Here is a 21332-nt window from a genome sequence, read left to right as displayed (position 1 = left end):
AATCATATAGTAAGCTAAAGCATCCAATTGGAAGTATACAAATTCTATTATATTCCACTCTATTCCATTTCAGAGTGCACTGAGGAACCAGGCCCCCTAGATATCTTCCCCTATCATACCCCCACCCTCTACCCTGACAAGCAAGGCCAAACTCCTCTCATGTGGGCAGAGGGAGAAGGAGGGGAAGACAGTGCAAGGGAAACAACCTTGAGCAGTCCCTGCTCTCCCACACAGCAGATACAAGAAGAAAGGTCTGTTCCTACAGCGATCACTTTCGCAATAGAAACTGAATTCCTTACAGTAGCAGATGTAGCAGCAGAAAGCAATGGCAATATACCACCACAAGCCATAATCATGTTGTCCATAACTTGAGAGATTAGGTGAATCGTGTTATGTACAAAGATGACGTTGTCACTGCTGTTCACAAAGTCCATCACTGTCTTCGTAGAATGGCTGTCAGAAACAAACAAACAAAAAAGAAGGTGAAATGAACATAACATTCAGACCAAATGCCTATTTCTGTGGTTACTTCACCCAGTTCAGTTTAAATCTTTCTGCTGAAATTAAAAAAACATACTAGACAGACTGCTATGATGCAGCTAAGAGCATCTCCTCAAGGTTTGGTCCTTAATCCTGACCTGAAACTGCCCTTCCTTTATCCCCCTAATCCTCTCCAGAGCCTGACTTGACAATTATATCCAAGTGTGTAGTCATATGGAAAATTATTCATTATATATTAATCTGTGATTATCTGCTACAGTAAAAGGCACTGTACAAATCAATAGTATAAAGCTCCCTTGAGGTGTAAACTAGATCTAAACTCAATGATTTAGGGGTGTTTGTACATGTGCTCCAACATGTTCTAATTAGAACACTCTAGATTCACTGCGGTATCCTATATATAAGCCCCTAAGGGTTTAAAAATTGCTGTTTGGACACTTTAAAGCTAGTTGATTGAGATTTACTTAAAGCATCACATGGCGATTTTTAAATGCGTGGGGGCTTAATACACATGATGCTGCGGCTTTTTAATTAGAGCAGCTTTCTAAGAACCACTCTAATTAAAATGCCTCTCCCCTATGGGACTCTTTAGCCTGCAAAAGCACAGGCTCAGGGGTGACTTGGTGGCAGTCTATAAGTACATAAGGGTTGTACATCAAGATCTGGGGGAACACCTGTTCACCAGAGCACCCCAAGAGATGACAAGGTCCAACTGTCACAAACTCCTGCAAGACTGTTTTAGGCTGGACATAAGAAAAAACTTCTTTACTGTCTGAGCCCTCACAAGGCCTGGAACAGACTCCCCCCAGAAGTGGTGCAAGCACCTACTCTGGCTGCTTTTAAGGAACGTTTGGATGTTTATCTTGCTGGGAACCTTTGACCCTAGCTGGCTTCCTGTCCCTTGGGCACGGGGCTGGACCCGATGATCTTACAAGGTCCCTTCCAGCCCTAATGTCTATGAAGTCTATCCCCAAGCACATGACTAGGCACCCTAGAAGACCAAGTTTAATATTACCAAAGTTTCCCAAGTTACAAATTTAAAACAAATCTTGAAACAGACTGCAAAAACAGTCTCAGAGTCAAGAAAGAAAAGACATTCTCAGTGAAATTCCTAAATTAAGAATGGTATCTTAACTATATTTGCTATTGTATTTGAGTAGGTAAATTAATGTGGCTTTGGAATTTATTCCAAGATGTGACTACATTTTATCTTAATCTCAAGGCATAGTTTATACACCTGTAATCTTTTTTTATGTTCTCACATATCTTGTTACAGATACAACTACATGACTCAAATCCAATTTGACTTCCATGACTTCATACAGATAAGCAGTATTAAACATATATTGAAATATCAACAGCACTTCTGGCATTAAGTTTTCCCTTTACTGCTAAATTTAATCGATATTTTGTACGCCTTTGTTAAACACATAGGGCTATAATTGTTCCAACAGAAATACAACAAAACACAGTAGCTGCATCTATCATTCATATGTTAGCACTGACTGGATTGCATTTTCAAGATTCTTTTAAATTTCCAGAATTATGTATGTTCCTAAGATGCTGAGAACTAGACTTAAATTCTGACTGTGAAAAGCATGATCTTACTAAAGTCAATACCAAACTTCCCATTGGCATGTGTCTATGCATTCATATGTGGTCCTCCAATACACATAGATTTTTGACAGTTATAACAGTCTGCCTCGGCTACACTGGATGTCTCATCTTGAAATACTACTTCATACGATATCTTAGAAGGTGTATCTGCTTACCTTCTCCACATTTGTATATCTGTTTCTACTGAAAAAAGTAAATCTGTGAGCAAACGTTGGTGCATCTGTGACCACTTAAATTCAGGGATACGAAACATGGTAGACCTGGAATCTCGTCTCTGCCCATCTGATGTAGCAGCTAAATCTTGCCCTGATGAATCTTGCTGCCGTGATGTCTGAATCCATAAAACAGAGGCACAAGTTAAAATATCAAATACTTAGTTTCTTCAAAGTAGCAATAGTTTCAAAACAATGCAGATTAATTGACCTGCATTTTAAACAATGCAAGCTTAAAAATGAACATCAAGTAAAACTAAGACACTTGCAGGGCTGATATTCATTTGATTATATCAAACCTATGAACTACAGTACAACTGCACTACCACCTCTGCTAGTCAAGACAAAAATAAGCAGCAACTAGACCTTACCACATGGGGAGAATATGTTGCTGCTGACAATGATCTTCCTCCTTTGAGGAAGAATGGTGTAGGATGAAGGGCATCCATTGGCAGGTGTCTCTGCAGAAGGGAAGTACTCAGCTACATCAATGTTTAGCCATGATCAGTAGGTACCACTGAACTGGAAGCTAAAGACTAAAGGGTTGTAAGTGGTACAGTAAGGGCAAACATCAGTAATCCTAATTCTAAATTAAATGTGCATAAAAAGCTTTTTTTTTTTAAATGTTGAAGTGATACCATATATGTTCTCAAATAATGGATGCCTGTAGCAGTCAGCTAAAAACTACATTTACAGTTTCTGATAGAAGGTGAAGAAAATTCAGGCCACTTTCTTGACTGAGAGGGTAGCTACAAAGAGACTCAATAGAACTAAGAGCTAGAAGGACAAGGGAGTAAAATGGAAGTTCAATGGAAAAATAGAGGTAATCCAAGAAGAAAAATATAACACAGTAAAAAGGGGGCATGAATGTACTACTCATCAGCTGCTCCAGATAAATTATCCATTTACCTGCAGTTAGTAACAAAGAAATCACACTAGCTTAGCCCCCCAAAGAAACTGTTTCTCCATGCCCATAATTATTTGAACTCCTGGCTCAAATAACTTCTTCAGGTAGCCCAGAAAACCCACAACCCATACAATCTTATTACCTCCTTAAACTGTATTTTTCTTAATAATGTCATAAGCTGTTTGATCTATTTTGTGGGTAAGGCGCTTTAAAATTTGGTATGAGGGAGATATGTAAAAAGGTTACCTCAGGCAGGGGTCTGTGAGACTGAGTGGCTTCCAGGCTTGTGCTGGCTTTCAGTTCCAATCTCTCTGTATCTGATGCAACACTAGAAACATCAAGCTTGGCAATTTTTTTCTCGGAGGGCATGCAAACTTCTGAAGTAAGTGTGTTTCCATCTTCTCCAGTTACTTTGGTTTCACTGGCAAGAGTTTTTTCATCCTCTGTCTCATTTGGTTCTGAACTGAGTTGAGTTGTCACCTCTTGGATTTGAGAACTTCTCATTTCTGACACTGAAGCCAATTCCTGCTTTGTCTCATCCCGGCCTTCAGCACCTTCGGACTCCAAAGGTGTTGACTCTGGCTTCTTCTCAGAGATAGTTTCCTGTTCTGCTGCTAGAGTTACCTGGCTTTCATTGTCAAGATTGCTGTGCTCTTCATTGCCTGTTGATACAGACTCTTCTGAAGGTAAAGGCAGACTGCTTTCCTCTTTTAGGTCAACAAAGTCATCTTCTTCTTCGACTTCTGGTGTTGACTTCTCCAGTATTTCTGGGCTTTCAAGCATCTCTTCTAATATAGTTTGTGTGGCTGGAGAAGCTCCATCAACATCTGCTGTTTCTTCCACAAGCCCCTTGGTTTTGCTCGGAGAATCTTCAATTGCTTCAGCTATTCCAGTTGTGATTTCTGTATCACCTGATTCTACTGCTTCTTTCTGTAGAGAAAGGTCTAAGCCAAGTGCTCTATTTAATTCAGGTGTTTTCTGACCATTTTCTTCCTCTGATTTCTTTCCCTCATTGGGTGCTAAATGACTTTGTTGCTCACATTCAGTGGTGGGTTTCATCTCCTTTTCTTGGGTACTGTACTCCACATTATCATCTCCAACAATGCATGCTGAAGTAGCATCTCTCACCTCCACATACTCTTGTCTTCCTGCTGTTACAGCTTCTCTAACTCCTGATATAGTTCTGATTGGAGTGGAAAGTCCTAAATTACTTCCCTCTCCTCCTTTCCCTTGGTATTCCCTGTACATTTGGGAAAGACTCTCTTTGTGCATTTCAAAAGTTACCTAAAAAGCAAAGGATTTTCAAGGATATTAGAAACTAAATTAGAAGACTTTTTTCTACAAAATAGATTCAGAGGATGATACCAAAAGGTACCATCTACCAAACTGCAAAGATGCAATACAACCTTAGTTATATTACAACTATCCTACTGTATTAACATAATATACAAGTGAAAACCATTAAAAACTAGTCATTTCCTGCTGCAAACCATTTTCTTATTTACAAACAAACAGATATTAAATAAATTCAGCTGTTAATGCAGTCAGGGCAGATGCACATGCCTCAAATTGAAGAAATACTAGAATGAGTCCTCGCACAGAATTAAATGTACTTAGGCTGTGTACACACATTCAAATGACCTGGGAGAATTCTCTCAAGTTTGCTCTCCAGGTAGAGAAACTTACCCAGGGCTGTGTACAGACACTCAGATGCTGAAGCCCTGAAGAGTGGAGAGCTTTCAGTGCTGACACTCTGCAGCCAGGGCATCTCAGTGTGATCTATAGTCTTCCCTAGTCTGCCTAGCAGCAGCACGTAGGGCAGCCCTGACTGGCTGACCCAGACTGCCCGTGCAATTTTCCCTGAAGCACAATGTGGGGATTGTGAAGGAGGAGTGTTCTGCAGCAGCAGAGTCCAGTGTGCGTCATTGTCTCCTGGCAGGGATGGGTGAAGGGGTGGGCGAAGGGGTAAGAAAAGCTGGAAAGTTATGTTCTCTCTTGAGAGAAACCATGGCATGTATGAACATTCACCCTCCCAGAAGAAACTCTCCTGGGAGCAATATAACTTCGGGTGTTCCCAGGTTATTTTTCTCCTGAAATGGCCTGAGAGAAAAAGCCTAAACATCTGTACATTCATGACTTTCCTGGGAGATTTGTGTCTGTACAAGCCTAAGGAAAATAACTCCAAGTTAAAAAATATACAAATAACATTACCATTTACAAGTTGTACAGTTTATTCCACATGAGCATCAATGAAAACTATGTATTAAGCAGTCCCATCATGTATTTATCATATATATTATAAAAAAGCACATTTTTGACAGAATTTCAGAAGATGATTTCATGTGTCCTTCCATCTATAAATTCATATAACTTTGAGTTTAACTTTGAATGGTAATAAGGAGTAAAATTAAAAAAATATACACACACATTTAATGTGAAAGAGAGAGAATAAATGTGTGTATTTTAGATAATATATATTTAATCTAAAACATGTGTGCATATATATTTAGATAATATATAATAGGTAAATACAATGTATATTTTAGATAATCATGTATTCATGCACACATTCCCTCCTCTCCCTATATAGTCTCAACTTAAGTCTAATATTCCAAACCCCCTCACTGGTCCTACTCTCAAAATGGATATACCAAAAGTCTGCACAAACTAAGGAAACTCATCTCTCTCCAATAAAATTAAATTAACAACTTCACATGTAAAACAACAACAACAAAAAAATCACTAAAACACTATCCTCTTTTATTGTTGCTAGGTTCTAGGATTTATTTATGCTCTAATTATTTTTTAATTCAAATCAATATCTTTTTTTTCCATTTGTCTTGACTGAAGTGCAATTAGTGGTGAGACTTAAAATGAAGTCAACTATTTTTTCCAAAGAGGTGCCTGAACCAAGCTATTTTTTTCATAAACTAATTTGCTTTCTTCAGCACTGACTATTTCCTACAAACAAATCAAGTGCAAAATAGTAACTTTTGTTAAAGACATTCACAGACAACTTCTCGTTTTCTCACTTACTACATATTCTTATTTTGGATAATGTTAAGAAAGTGTTTGTCCATCTGGTATTTAAAGCAATGACTGGTAGGAGTTCAAAAGACAGAAACTTCACTTTTAAAATATATGCTGTTTAATTTTCATTAGGCAAAACAAGACATGCTTAAAGGGCATTAAACATAGAAAACTAAAGAAATGGAGAAAAAGAAAATTAAAGAAAAGAACAGAACGTTCTTTTTTGTTTTAGGTAATGATAAAAAATCTCAGTTTGCCACTTTTTCTCACAAGGCTCAAGAGATTAGACTTGTATTGGAGCTTCAGAACATGCAGCATTTTATACTAGTAGTGTTCATGAGTTAACTGAGACAAGTTACTTACTCAAGTTGGGACAGTCAATAGAACAGCTAGGAATGAATTTGGGTCTCCCCATGCACTCAGTTCTGTACCCAGGTACATACGTCTGAAGGGATCTCCCTCCTTATTTACTTTCCAAATCAATCTTTCTATAAATCTTTGCTTTTCCTTCTCTATACCATAGTTACTCAAATACAAAATGACCCTGACTATAAGACAACTGCCCTGTAATGAGGTGCATGGCTCAGGGGCAGAAGCCTAGCTGCAGGGGGTAAAAAAAGGTAACAGTCTCTGCAACAAGGTATGTGGTGCTTGGGCTGAAGCCCAGCTGTAGGAGATTAGAGAGAACCAGGGTCTGCTGAAAAGGCTGCTTGACTGGTCCTAAGAGGAAGTTAAAAACTCCTCATAAGGGGTAGCAAAAACAGAGAGGGTGGTAGTATGCTGAGGAACAGCACTGAGCTGGGATTGCCTCTCTCCCGAGGTCTGAGGAAAGACTGGAGGGTTTGCTTTTGTATACTCATGCCTATTGCTTATGAGATTGCTTACCTTTGTTGTGTGGACAAGTGTTCTCCGGTAGAATAAATAGATTAAAGCTGAAAGCCAACTGGACTTTAAGGAAACTGACTCCAGGGTTGGTCTAACAGAGGGACAACTCACTACAACCCTAAAATTAGATTCTATATATGGAAAATGTATACATTTGTTATAATTTTCCAGGTATAGAATCTAATTTTTAGAGGGTTGTCTTGAATTTGTCCCCCTCCCACTGCTACAGCAGGGAAAATAAATCTGGTGAGTCAGGTAGCCCTCCTGCCCTCTGCCTCCTCCCAAATTATTTCCCCTGAAGCCCCTTCACCTCTCCCTTACTGTCAGACCCTGCTTTCCCTGAGAAGTAAATTTGAAAACAATGACCTTGAAATAAAAATACCTGTAGTAATTTGCATTGAGTACTCATATATTTACAGTTCAACCAGAACTGATGAAACTGCTGCAAGTTTTAGCACAAGTACTCCATAAACAAACTTTTAAGGAGCATTTGTGTACCTACTTGTAAATAGTACAAACTATTAGTCCAAAACCAAAAGGCTAATGATTTACCATATAGCTCACTGAGCTGGGCCCCAGCAAAATCGACAGCATTTCAAGCCACAGTGATCCCATAAGCTCAGCACTGCTCAGTATGTGCATGTACTCCAGATACTTCCCCCACAAAGGATCCATGTGCTAATTAGCTCCCCCACCCCATGACTGGAAAATGGGTGTTTCTGTCAGAAGTCCTGGGATCCTCCAAAAATGTGTGTCCAGATGACCAGGGCAACCTGGTCTATCTCCACCTCATGGAGGGCAGGGCCATGCTAATCATATATGACAGGCTGAAACAGACGGCAACAGAGGGATTCTGGGTGAACTGTTTCGGGATTAATTTGGTGATGTTTGCCATACATTTAAGGCTGGTGAAGAAACAGGAATAATTGGAAATGGGAAAGAAATGCATAGAACTCAGCTGTGAGAGTGAAAAGGAAGTTGAAATGCATTCAGTGTAACGGCTCACCATGACCTGAAAAAGTCGCCATTGCAGGGGATTGTATTTAGTAAGCAATGACATATTTTATTCAGCTGGGCTGTATTAACTTATTCTTATGGTAGGTTACTACAGCCAAGGTAATGCAATTAAAACAGAATTATCTAGCAGAGGATGCACCCTTATTTGCTTGCAGACAGGACACCCTATGAAAGCCTCATAGTTAGCTTCCCACTTGCCTAGCTTCCAATCGAAGGATCTTGGCTACATGCCGATTTTATGGAAATGGGAGATTCCTCCCTAGCTCGTTCCTCTGGCCATATGGCTGAGGGCAAGCAAAACTTGGGGGCATCCAAATCCCAAGTCTCTGGGCTTTGGCCTGAACATAAGGTGCCTGCCAAAAGATTTGGAAGCAGCTGAAGTTCCAGGCTGAAAAGTTTGGGGTAGAGGATACTTGTCGGTTGCAGGGTGACATAAGGTTCTTGAATAATTCAAAGGAATTGGAACGGATCTGGCTAATTTGGCCTGGGAGACACAAAATTTTCCTTAAAAACAAAAAATGTAGGTTCCCATCAGTATATTGCTTCTTGGCTTCTCGTGGGATCAGCTCAAATGCGGCACCTGCAGCCTTGCTTGATGACCCAAGAGGCAGGAGCAGAGAGCAGTGAGATGGAGGTAGCTGTGAATGCTGGTGAACTGAGAGCAGAGAAGCACAGATTAGAGAAGAAGAGAAGAGACCAGACAGAGCAGAGTCACGAATATGGAATTTCAGACCAGGAGCTGGAATCTGATTGGCAGCTGGTGCAGCAATGCATGAAAATGAAGGCATAAGCAAAAGTAGCTGAAACTGCACAAAGAGAGCAAGCCAGAAGAAGAGTAATGGGAAGAAGACAGAAAACAGCTAGACTGGGAAAGCAGCAGCAGGAACCAGAGAGCTGAGGAAGAACAGAGAGGAGGAGCCAGACGATGGAATCCAGAAGAGGGAGGCAAGTGGAGCCACGACAATGGGGACAAGGAGCCTAGAGAGAATTTGAGTCTCAGGATACGCACAACAATGACTAGGGAGAAGGCACAAGAGAGACGGACCATGGAGATGTATGACTTTTTCAATTAGATTTTGATGGATATTTTGAAAGTGAACCCACCCCAAAAACTTACACAGTGCATGATGGCCTACCCAAACAGGAGTTCATAGAGTTTCACCTTCTGACACAGAGACCTATGGCACAGTTATGGAGAAATTACAAGGAAACGGAGGAGAAGGAAGAATTGCAAGGACTGATTTTTGCCACTGAACAAGAGTCAAGAAAGAGCAAGTGACCATTATTAAATTGTATTTGAATATCCTTAAGAAGTGGATGTGGAGAGATGGCTTGAGAAGACCGTCTGGAGAGTCCTGTTTGTGGAAAATTGAGAAACAAATATAATGTGTGGATTGGGGCATTTCAGGCATGAGTGATTCTAAGGGAGGAGGAGGGGAGCCCAGGAGAGGTATGACGCCTGCCAAGAGTTATTCATGTAGGAGGGCACCGAGGCTACATCATATAGGCTACCACAGACAGCCCCATGAATGTAGAAATGCAGGCTGGAAGGGCATTTGGTGGTCTATTGTACCCTAACCATTTGCTACTGGTATGGTGGGAGAGGGCAGAGCCCATGCATGCCAGAAAGTGCTGAAATGTGGGGTATGTAAGGAAGGGCACCTGAAAAACAGATGCCCAGAGCACAACCTAAAAAGGGGGATGACTTTGATCAGATGAGTGAGGAAAAAGTAGAGGGGAGGTTGGGATGGATTTGGAGGAGCAAACATTACTGGAAGAAACATAGGAGGTGGAAACGGGTGAACTGATTGTTGTGGAAGCAGCACAACAACTAGAGAAGGGGAATGACTCTACCTTCCATCTCTTTCGTCTCCAACAACACCCTCTACATTCTTCCTTCTACTAACATTTGCACTTGCTTGACTTTTTAACCCCTGGGTTTTTAACTAACACCACTACCCCTGCCACCTTGTTCGCATTTGTCCCTGCCCACCATGATTGCCCTGAACCCCATCTCTTTTCCAGATATTTATATTCATCTCCTCATGGTATTCCACATTCTTGTAGACATATCACATCCACATCGACAGACGTGAAAGTTGCTACCATTCAGTCCCACCTCTTCCTTGCCAATACACTTCTCACATTTAAAGTTGCAAAACATAACACTATGATAAAGCAAATGTGGAAGCCACTGGTACTTATCTTTCTTGTTTTATGGGTCATCCACATCACTGCTGCCAATCAGTGACTCTGTCCCTTCTGCCTTCCTCATCTCCATCGTTCTCACTAAGTTCTCCAGGGCTTCTATACTGAGAAAAGCTGCTGCTGACCCCTCCCTCCCACTACTTCCTCTGGCTCAGCAGACCCTTCCATCTCTATTTCCAATGTACCATTCCCCACCCCAAAGCAACACTTCTCCCTAGCATCGAAGATCAAAGATAATAAAAAGTCCTTTTTCAAATATATAGGGAGGATGAAGAAGGCGTAGGGAAATGTGGGGCCCCTGCAAAATATGCTGGGCAATCTGGTGGTTGCGCCAGAGGAGAAGGCAGACCTCTAACAAATTCTTCACCTCCGTTTTCTTGCGCAGGGACCGGGACTCCCCCACTGTGATTTAAGACGGACTCAAGGGGAACACCTCAAGACCTAAGGTTGAGGAGGACCGGATTAGAGTGCTTCTGGAGGGGCTGGACGTGTTCAAATCAGCAGGCCCAGATGCTCTCCACCCCAGGGTGTTGAGGGAGCTAGCAGGGGTTATTACAGGGCCCTTGGCACAGCTTTATGAGTGCTCGTGGTGCTTGGGTCAGGTGCCAGATGATTGGAAGATAGCCAATGTGGTCCCCATCTTTAAAAAAGGGAGGAGGGAGGACCCAGGCAACTATAGGCCAGTCAGTCTTACCTCAATCCTGGGGAAACTCTTTGAGAAGATCATCAAGGAGTACATCTGTGATGGGCCAGCATCGGGAATGATGCTCAAGGGCAACCAGCACGGTTTCATTAGGGGCAGGTCATGTCAGACCAACCTGATTGCCTTTTATGATCAGGTCACAAAAGCATTGGATGCAGGTGTCGCTATGGATGTAGTCTTTCTAGACTTCAGCAAGGCCTTTGCACTGTTGACCACCCCATCCTCATTAAAAAACTAGGTGACTGTGGCATCGATGCCTACACGGTCAGATGGATTGCGTATTGGCTGAAGGGTCATACTCAGAGGGTGGTGGTGGATGGGTCATGTTCGAACTGGGGGGAAGTGGGCAGCGGAGTCCTCCAGGGCTCGCTCCTTGGGCCTGCACCGTTCAATTTCTTTATCAGCGATTTGGACGACCAGGTGAAAAGCAACCTGTTCAAATTTGCTGATGATATCAAAATCTGGTGTGAGGTGGGCACGTTAGCAGGGAGGGAAAGACTGCAGAAAGACCTGGATAAGTTGCAGGGGTGGGCTAACAAAAACAGGATGTGTTTCAATACTGACAAGTGCAGGGTGCTGCATTTGAGCAGTAGTAACCACCAGCACACTTATAAGAGGGGAAACTCCCTTCTTGAGAGCACGGAGGCAGAAAGGGATCTTGGAGTCATCACTGATTCCAAGATGAACATGGGCTGACAATGCGAGGTCACGGTCGGCAAGGCTAACCAGACCTTATATATCCACAGGTTCATCTCAAGTAGGTCCAAGGAGGTGATCCTCCCCCTCTAGGTGACACTGGTCAGGCCACAGCTGGAGTAATGTGTCCAGTTCTGGGCATCCCACTTCAAGAGGGATGTGGACAACATAGGGTCCAGAGGAGGGCCACCCGCATGATCCGGGGACAGCAGAGCAGACCCTACAACGAGAGGCTACGGGACCTGAACCTGTTCAGCCTTCACAAGAGAAGGCTAAGGGGGGACCTGGTGACCGTCTATAAACTCACTAGGGGGGACCAGAAGGGGTTGGGGGAGACCTTGTTTCCCATAGCGCCCCCCTGGATAACAAGGAATAATGGCCACAAGTTGTTGGAGAGTAGGTTTAGATTAGACATCTGTAGGAACTACTTCACAGTTAGGGCGGCTAGGATCTGGAACCAACTTCCAAGGGAAGTGGTGCTGGCTCCTACCCTGGGGGTCTTTAAGAAGCAGCTTGATGCCTACCTGGCTGGGGTCATTTGAGCCCAGTTTTCTTCCTGCCCAAGCAGGAGGTCGGACTTGAAGATCTACAAGGTCCCTTCCGACCCTACTTCTATGATTCTATGATGATGATTCCCTTCTCCACCTTTCTGTCTTCCCCTATTTTCTTCTTCCATGACTGTGACAGTCTTTGTTTTTTTCCTTTTTCCTACCCTTGTCTCTACCCCAGAGGGACACTTGTATCATAGGTGCCCCAAGCCTGACACACTGAGGAACAGCAAAATCTGGAGGAAGAAAGCAGCAGAGGAGGGATTAGACGCTGAGTTAGAAATGGTGGCAGAAACCCCACAGGAGGGTAAAACAAAGAAGGAGGGGGGCAAAATTTCTGTAATTGAGGTGGTACAGGAGAAGATAGGGGACCAAATGGAAAGGAAAGCAGGAACAGCAAACAGCTCAGACGTGAAGGTTGAGGTGGGGAAGAAAGAAGACACACTAGAGACCACAGAAGGAGATGGAGCAAAAGAAAGAACCAGGGAGACAGGCCAGGAAAAGAAATAGAACTCAGGGGCTGAAGACCAGGAAGAAGGAACCTGATAATGAAGGAGGTGAGTTGGAGGAAGAACCAGAGAGCAGTTTCCTGCTGCTAACAATTCTGGGGTCCAGCCTGGAGGGAAGACCAGAAGGCAGGAGGAGGCAGGAATATGCAAGTCTTCTTAAATGCAAAAGTGATTCAGCAGCTTGCAAAGGCTAAGGAGTGCGAGTGTTGAAGGGGAAGGGTTGACCACCCCAAGCAGTAGCACAGATTAACCTTAAAGGGACAGGCATATTCAGCGCAAGCAAGAACAGACAAACTTCAAAAGGTACACTCATTTTAAAACAAACATAAATGGCATTGACAACAGTTTTCCTTAATGTCAGGAGTATTTTAACAAAGAAAAGATGGGAACAGAGTGAACCAGTGTTGAACCAAGTAAGGGCAGACAATCTGCCTACAAGACTGTGGCATACAAGGGGAGAGGGATTATAAATACTTTGAGAAAAAATAGAGATGGGGATCATCCTGATGGTCATGAACAAATGAAAACAAAGCAACAGGAGTAGCAATATTGTTCAAGAACCTAGACCTGAGAGCAAAGTAGGTAGACGTAGTCATCACTGGTAGATTGCAATGAATGATACTATCAATCAAGGGAACAGAATTAGAAATTTTCAAATGTATATGCACCACCAGAGAAGGAGGGAAGCTTAGAAAGCTAGTGGTTTACATGGTTGGAGGGAGTTCATGCATAATAGTGGGAGATTTAAATTGTATAATTGAAATGGGCGACAGAACAGGGGAAGGAGGAAATGGAGCTGTTGACAGCTCATCTAGACTTAACAAATACAATAAAAGAAGAGTCACTAAGAGATGTGTGGGCATGGGAGTTTTCACTAGAACAGAACCCAATGGAAAAAAATAATCAAGAATAGGTTTTGTGTTTACATCAAAAGAAATAGGAATAAGGAAGAAAAAAACCATACATGTGGCTTTTACTGACCACTGGATGCTGAAGATGGTAATGAGTCTTGGTAAGAACGCTATGAGAAGAAAGGAAATGTAGAAGTTAAATGGGTGGCTGTTACAAGATAAAAATATATGTCAAGTGTACACAAGACAGTATATGGGGTGGCAAACACTGAAGAAATATTTCCGGAGTACCAGAGAATGGTGGATGATGGTGTAGAAAAGGACAAGAGAATTCTTCAGGAATCAAGGCCAAAGATGTGCAGGGGAAAGAACAAAAGAGCTAAGAGAGCTCCAAAGAAAGATGCCACAACTGCTAACAGAAGCCACAGAAGGAACATAGGTATAAAAGGAGCTAGAAGAAACAAGGCAAGAGTCAGAAACCTGGTTTAAAAGAAAGATAAGAGAAAAAATGTTCTTAGCACAAGCACCCTGGGTGGGAGAAAATGACGTGGTCTCAATACTTTTCTACCAAAATGAAGGCAGCAAAAGGAGAGCTTAAAGCAGTGTGGGAAGAAGGCAGTGCCCAGGTGGAAAAGCAGGAGGAGGTGTTAGAGGCAACACGAAGATTTTATGAAGAGCTATACCAGAAGGAAACAGACAGGAGCATGATGAAAGATGGTTCCCAGAGAAATTTATAGGATAAAGTTATAGTACTGAGAAGCAGAGAGTCAAGTCCAAATTAATGGGTACCTAAGCAGGGCCTTTAAAATCCATAGAGAGGTAAGACAAGGGTGCCCCCTGTCACCACTACTATGTGTGTGCAGCAGGGAACTATTAGCACAAAGAATAAGAAAAAAAACAACATAAGAGGAGTAAAGATACTTGGAGGGGATGAGGTAAAATACATACTATACATGGATGACAAATGTAGATAAAGATAGATTTTCAATAGAAAGCATGCTAGAGCACACACCAGAGTATGGAGAAGGGATGGGAGTTAAGTTAAATAGACTGAAAAGCACAACAATGGGATTGGGGAACTGGAGGGACTTGGAGAAGTTGGTCCTTCAAATAAGAGACAGAAATTAGCGTGCTAGGAATCTTGATGGATGCTGAAGGGAAAGGTATTAACAGTATGGGAAAAGGAGACAGCAAGGCTATAGTAAATACTTTGATTATGGCTCAGACACTGTCCTTTGCCAGAAAAAGTGGCAACTTTTAAGGCCGTGCTACTGCTGATTATTCTACATACAGGAATTGTATTCCCACTGACGTGGTGGCAGATAGCAAAAGTACAGAGGAAATTACGTGCGTTTTTCTGGAATGCCGAAAAAGAAAGGCTGGCTAGACTGAACTGTAAAAAGCAAGAGAGATGGGGGTTGGGCGTCGGGCTGCAGGACTTGTGATTGTTCATCTATGCAAAATTTGTAAGCGCGATATGCAAGGCAGTAACAGAGGGAGAAGGGAAAGCAACATGCAACACCCAGTTTCACGCAGCTGCAATTCTGAGGAAATGGGGAGTATATCAGACCTCTTTGAAGAGTCCATGGGCGTGGCAACCACCAGTTCATTACACCAGGGTGGAAGAATTCATGCAGAAGTATAAAATAAGGAAGGTAGCACTGGAGATCCTGAAGGATCATAAGCAATTGATGAAAGTGGTAAGAGAGAGAGACAGGATGGTGCCAGTGGGAAACTTCACAGAAGGACAAGTGAAGAAAGTGTGGGTAGTGGTGGTGGGTAAACAACTAAAAGGTGAACATGCTGACCTAGCATGGATGGTTGTAAAAAATATCTTGCCAGTGAAACAAGTGCAATGCAGGTGGGGCTTGACAAGCTCATCTAGGTGCCCAAAGGAGAAGTGTAGGGAAGAAGCAACAGTGGGATGTGTTTTGTGACAGTACATATGCAAAGCAGCTATAGGAAAGGGTCTGCCACTGTGTCACCAAAATAAACCTGTCGCTAGTGTGAGAGATGGTACTACATGGTCTCATACCAAAGGGACCAGAAGAAATGTTATTAAGGACTTTATTAGCTTGTATTAAAACTAGTTTATGGTAAGTAAGAAACTTCTGTGTGCTTAAAGGGTTAGCTTTCACTGAATGAGTGTGCCTGAAGCTGGGGCTGCATGAACTGAAATACTACATCAATCAGGACAAAAAACAGATAGGAGAGAAAGAAGTGGAGAAGTAGAGGAACAAGGACTGGACACACTTGTTTCACTAAACCAACAGAGAGGACTGATGAGATGGGCAGAGAGTTTCAGGTGCTTACTGAGATAAGTTTTTTCATGGGGTTCTGTATGAAGAAAAAGATTCCTCTAAGGGTTTGGGTTTTTGTGGAGAGTTGAGGCATGTTGTTTGAGAGTTTAATATAATGTACCTATCTGTTTTTGATATGCAATTGTTTTTGTGCTATGACGTCTTGGTAAAAACAAGGTTGCTCATTATATGCAGCTTTGTAAGCGTAGGGTGATACGGGTGTGTTTTAATAAAATTTGTAAGAAGATTTTCATGAGCACTTTTGGTACCAGGGGAGGGTGTTGGAGCTTGCTCCAGACTTTCCTGGTGCTGGCCTGGTATTCCAGAAATAGAGGAGGGAACACCGGCCTTCCCCTGCTCTTCCCTCCCCTCCTCACTCCCAACTAAGCAGGGATTCCCCCTCCCCTCTCCCTCACACAGACACCTTTCAGCATTAGCTAGCAGACCACAGCATTAGCTAGCAGACCAGATGCTGGTCCCTGCTGTGGCAGACAGAACAAAGGCAGAATCAGGAGGTAGTTGGTAATGTTCCTCTGTTGTTTTCTTAATGGGATGATAAACACTGTGTTATCAATTCCCTGCTGGGCTGGTCAGAAGGGGATAGGAAACCCCTCCCTAATCAGAGGGTCCTGCCCCCTCAGCTCAACACTATAGAAGGGAAGGGAGGGCTGCTCTAGCGCACCCCGGGTTCTAGCCTGAGTCACTGCAGGCATGTGCATGCATTTCTGGAATGTCTGTGCAGTTACAAACTGATTCAGCCTAGCCAGGTTAGACTAACCTGCAAAGATTGAATCAATTCAGGCTTAGGTTTTTGAACGTCCATTCCTAGCCCAAGAGGCAGAACAAGATGCCAGAGGAACCAGGAAAGATAGGAGGCTGGGGACCCATAGTGGGAAGCAGCCAGGGTCCCACCTGCTTCTAGAAGCCAAGTCTGGGCTGGCTTCAGAGGACTCTCAGAGATCAGACAAGGCCACAGTGGTCCCAAGCAAGTACTTCCTGGATGGCATCCCATGACAGAAGGAACAGTACATATCTGGTCTCTTGCCAGTTTCCCTCCAGTGTTGCTTCTTCTATCTTCAATTGACTACTGAAAGACTTTGTCCAGCACATGGAAATACAAATTGGCTTCAATAAAGGACATTTTGGCATAGATCTTCCCAGTAAAAATACTAAATGTAAACTGATAGCTTAATAGCTAGATGAATGTCTCTCTGATACTGCTCACCTATTGCAGTTACATGGAGCTTATTGGTTCCAACTTCAGATGAAGGAAAACAAATTCTCCATTTATTGCTGAATTGATAATAAGTTGCCTTCCATGAAAAAACAGATTCCCTGGTATTGCAAGCAGTAAAAGCTTTCAGAGTTTCTCTAAGTTTTACTGAACAAGGTAAAAAAAGGAGCAAAATTTGAAAAATGCTGTCTTCCATTTTAAAAAAGGTTCAGATATTAAAGCTGATTATGGAATAATTATGTCTTCTTAGCATGGAGCATATTTGGAAATAAGCAAATATAAATTAACGCAAATACAACACATGCACGCGTTTATCAGCATACTGCAAGGATACCTTTAAAACAAAAAGCTGCTGAAAAGGGCCTACTTTTGGAGACCATATCTACATGTGTCACACATATCAACACATCTGATATCCAGGATAATAAGAGTTTTGTTTTTAAAAAGTGTGGTTTTACTCTGACAAGCAGCAACATAAATATTGAATAGTTTTAAAGTTGGTCTTCTCCCTGTATATAGTTAGAGTTTTACACCACAGAGCCAAACAATAAGAGATTTCCTGGATTACCAATTCTGTTGACAATTCATAAACAGAGTTCCAGTTGCAGAGTCAAATTCTGCTTTCAGTTCCATGTGAGGAACACCATTGTCTAACAGACATACTTGGGTATAATGGAGAGCAGTAATTAAACTGCAAAATTTTTAAGGTGATGACTGAGCCAGATGGAACGTAATCTGACTTCCAGATCGCAGACTAATTTTGCAGGACTGGCAGTTATTAAACCCATCTTGCAAACAGAGCAACTTTGCTCTGGAAACCATTACAACACAGCAAACATAATGCCTTGGACAGTCACTTTTTAAATAGCCACCTTAGCGATATGTATACAACATGTATCCTGGTAGCACTAACTACACAAGTGATCAACTGTATTTCTAGTCCAGTCTAAAATAAACTGATGCTATCATAAAAACTTTAAGACAAGACATTTCACTACCGTGCCTTACATTTTACTCAGTTGCCCCTGTATTGAGCCAGTAGCATGCATTTAACTAGAGTATCCAGAAAGGCATCCAATTTTGTTTGCAGACATCAAGAGATGGGAAATGCTTCCCTTGGTAATTTGTTTGAATAGTAAATCACCCTCAGGATTTTAAAAAAATGTGCTCTTTCCCATTTAAATTTTCTGGCTTCTGTTTCCAGCCATTTATTTTTGTTCTTCCTTTGTGTGCTAAATCAAGAAGCTCATTAGTACTCAATATTTTCTCACCATTAAGGTACTTATACATTGTAATATAGACACCTCTCCATCCTTCTTTGATAAACTAAAACAGATTGAGCACTTTAAAGCCTCTCACTGTAAGGCATTTTCTCCAGCCTTTGAATCATTTTTATGGTTCTTTTCTGAACCCTTTCCAGTTTAACATCCTTTTTAAAATGTGGACACGAGACCTTTATCCAGTATGGCAGTATTATTTTCACTAACATAATAACAGGCAAAGTTAAAAGCCATCTCCCTACTCCTATTCATCGCTTCCCAAGTTAAGTGGCCAGCAATCAAATTAAATCTTTTCTTACCAGAGCACTGCACTGGAAGTTCATATTGATTTCTTTGTCTGCTATGACCCTAGATCCTTTCTGGAGTCATTACTTCCCAGAGTACAAGTCTCCCATTCTGTAGGCACAGTCTACATGAGTGGGGGGCAACCATTTTGGCAGGCATGCCAAATACTAGTCTTGCACCCTCCTCAAGTGCCACTCTGGTCCTCTTCTCCATCCTGATCTGCTGCTCTTGCTTTCTCCTGCAAGTCCTGTGCTCCCTGACTGATTTGCAGCTCTGCATTCTGCTTCCCTCCCTGTGCTCCCTTCTCAATTTGCTGTTTTGCTCTGCCCTATTGTCACTGTGCTGCCCTATGCCACATAGACGCTGCCTGGGCCACTTGTGGCCCTCATGCCACAGGTTGGCCACCCCTAGTCCAGCATTTCTCAACCCAGTGGGTCACACAACCCAGAAGTGGGTTGCAACAATATATGAAAGTGTTGCAAACAAACTTTAAAAATGGATCATAGTTTACATACATTAAAAAAAAAAAAGATGCTCTTGTGCTTCACCATATGTTAAACGCTGCACCTAGTAATAAACAGGGTTCCAGGCTTTCCACTTGCTGTGGAAAAATGCAGATTTTCTCATTTAAAGAAGAAAAAGCATGGGAAATGGCCACAGAGGTGGCTGTGATGTCCATTGGTGGCAGTGTGGCTTACGCCCAACTCCAACTCTAATGTCATCCTCTCTAGATTGCTCCCCCACCACACAAAAGTTGAATTGAAAGTTGAATAAGGGAGGCTGCCCACAGGCCTTAGGGTCATCCTTAATCCTAACACTTCCCATGCCAGGTCTCTCCTGGACCCCACTAGTCTCAATACATCCCTCAGGCCTGACAAGTTCCTTTTGGCCTGACTATGACCTGTAGAGCCTTAAGGGCAAACTGTGTGGCTCTGTTCCTTCTCTAGACAATGCCTCAAACCTTGCAGATGTTACCCAAGGATGTTATATTCACACTCAGCCCCCACTGGGCCCTTGAACCCTCACTCAGCCTCTCCTCGGAACTTTCAGGCCTCCTGGCCCCATCTTTGGCCCCCTCTGGGCTTCCAGATCTTTGGCTCCTCCCTCTGGGCTTCAGACCCCCTGGTCTCGCATACAGCCCCTCTCTCTGGACTCCTGGATCCCTGGTCCCCCACACCACCCATCTCTCCAGGTTCCCAGACCAGCTCACAACCCCTCTCTCCAAGCTTGTGAAACCTTGTCCAGCTCTTACCCTGTCCCTGGACCCGTAGACCCTCTGGTCCAACTATCAGTCAATCCCTGGCTCCTGAACCTCCAGGTCCCACACTTGGGTACTCTCCTTGTCTTAGGACCTTGTTAGGTCTTACTCTTTCAGCCCTGCTTGTATCCCTGGGCCCTCTGATCACACTTCCAAGCCCTTTCTGGGTCTGAGGCTCATGGATCCATACTCTCTAGGCCCCTACACCCACTCTAGCCCTCTCCTGGGCTGGTGGACCTCTAAGTAAGCCTTGCTTGCCCTTAGAGGGTTTCAGGCTAAACTACCAGTACAGCTTAATCACCAGCACCTACCACCTGCAGGCACTCAAGCCCTTTCTAGGTTTAACACAAACCAGGGCCACCTGCCCATATAACCAAGCCCCTTCTCTGCCCCAGGTACCTTCCCCTGTTCCCTCAGGTGTAAAGTGGCTCTCTTTCAGCATTCAGGAACTCTGCTGCTAGGAGCTCCTCACTTTGTGACTCCCAGGACTGGACTGCCTGGGTGGCTAAGGCTCAAGGCTTATATAGCTCCAGCCCTGTCTGCTGCCAGTCAGGTGAGTTCTTAATTGCCCTCCTTTGCCACCTGCAAGCAGCTTTAAGGGAGCAAGCAGCCTGAGAAGGAGCAGGCACATCCCAGTGCCCTACTAGAGGAAGCCACAGGTTTCCTCTTACAGGCTGGCAGAGTTCCAGTCTGCAAGGGACTAATGGGAACGGGAGGAGGGTGATCAGACAGAGGGTGCCACATGCACATACACACATGCACATATGCACATGGCAGCCAGGCAGCATGGAAAACAGCTACCGCAGTTAAGTCTATGGGATGGGGTGGGGAGGGGGGCACAAATTACATGTCGGGGGGGCACAGGCAACGCATGAGGGGACTGGGGGGCACCTCCCCCCCACATTTGTGCACCCACAGTGAGCACAGAGCTGCAGCCTAGCTGGACCAGCATGGGCAGGAGCCACCTCCACAATCCAGTGGACAGGACCTGGCACAGGAGGAGAGAGCAGAGCACTGTGACTCATTGCTGCTGCTGCCAGAACCCCTGCACCAGCCACAATGCCAGCAGCACTGGCGGGGGTGGGGGAAGGGGGCTGTACTACCCTCACCTGCCCAACACATCCACCCCTTGCCCCACACACTGGAATGCTGGGGCCTGGCAGCAGAGAGCAGTGGGTTGGGAGTAAGAAGCACCAGCAGGGTTGGGGGCTGTGGATTGGGAGTGAGGCACACCAGCAGGGCCAGAGGGCTGTTTTCTACTTAAACTATTTACTGGGTCAGAATTGGCCAC

General features: G+C 43.5%; 1 protein-coding gene across 9 annotated transcripts in view; it reads right to left on the bottom strand.

The window, feature by feature from the left end:
- Window positions 1–21332, bottom strand: part of LRBA (LPS responsive beige-like anchor protein) — a 611727-nt gene that overhangs the window by 464682 nt on the left and 125713 nt on the right. For all 9 annotated transcript variants that reach the window (XM_019481504.2, XM_019481508.2, XM_019481505.2 and 6 more), the window contains exons 23-25: window positions 3484–4521; window positions 2274–2449; window positions 300–453 (exon numbers count right to left, since the gene is read on the bottom strand). In XM_019481504.2, coding sequence (XP_019337049.1) covers window positions 300–453; window positions 2274–2449; window positions 3484–4521 — 1368 coding nt within the window. The remainder of the gene's footprint in view (window positions 1–299; window positions 454–2273; window positions 2450–3483; window positions 4522–21332) is intronic.

The sequence above is a fragment of the Alligator mississippiensis genome, chromosome 2 (genome assembly GCF_030867095.1).
Source record: "Alligator mississippiensis isolate rAllMis1 chromosome 2, rAllMis1, whole genome shotgun sequence".
In the NCBI taxonomy this organism is placed as follows: domain Eukaryota; kingdom Metazoa; phylum Chordata; order Crocodylia; family Alligatoridae; genus Alligator; species Alligator mississippiensis.
The sequence above is the reverse complement of the archived record's forward strand: the minus strand, read 5'-3'. Positions and strand labels throughout refer to the sequence as shown.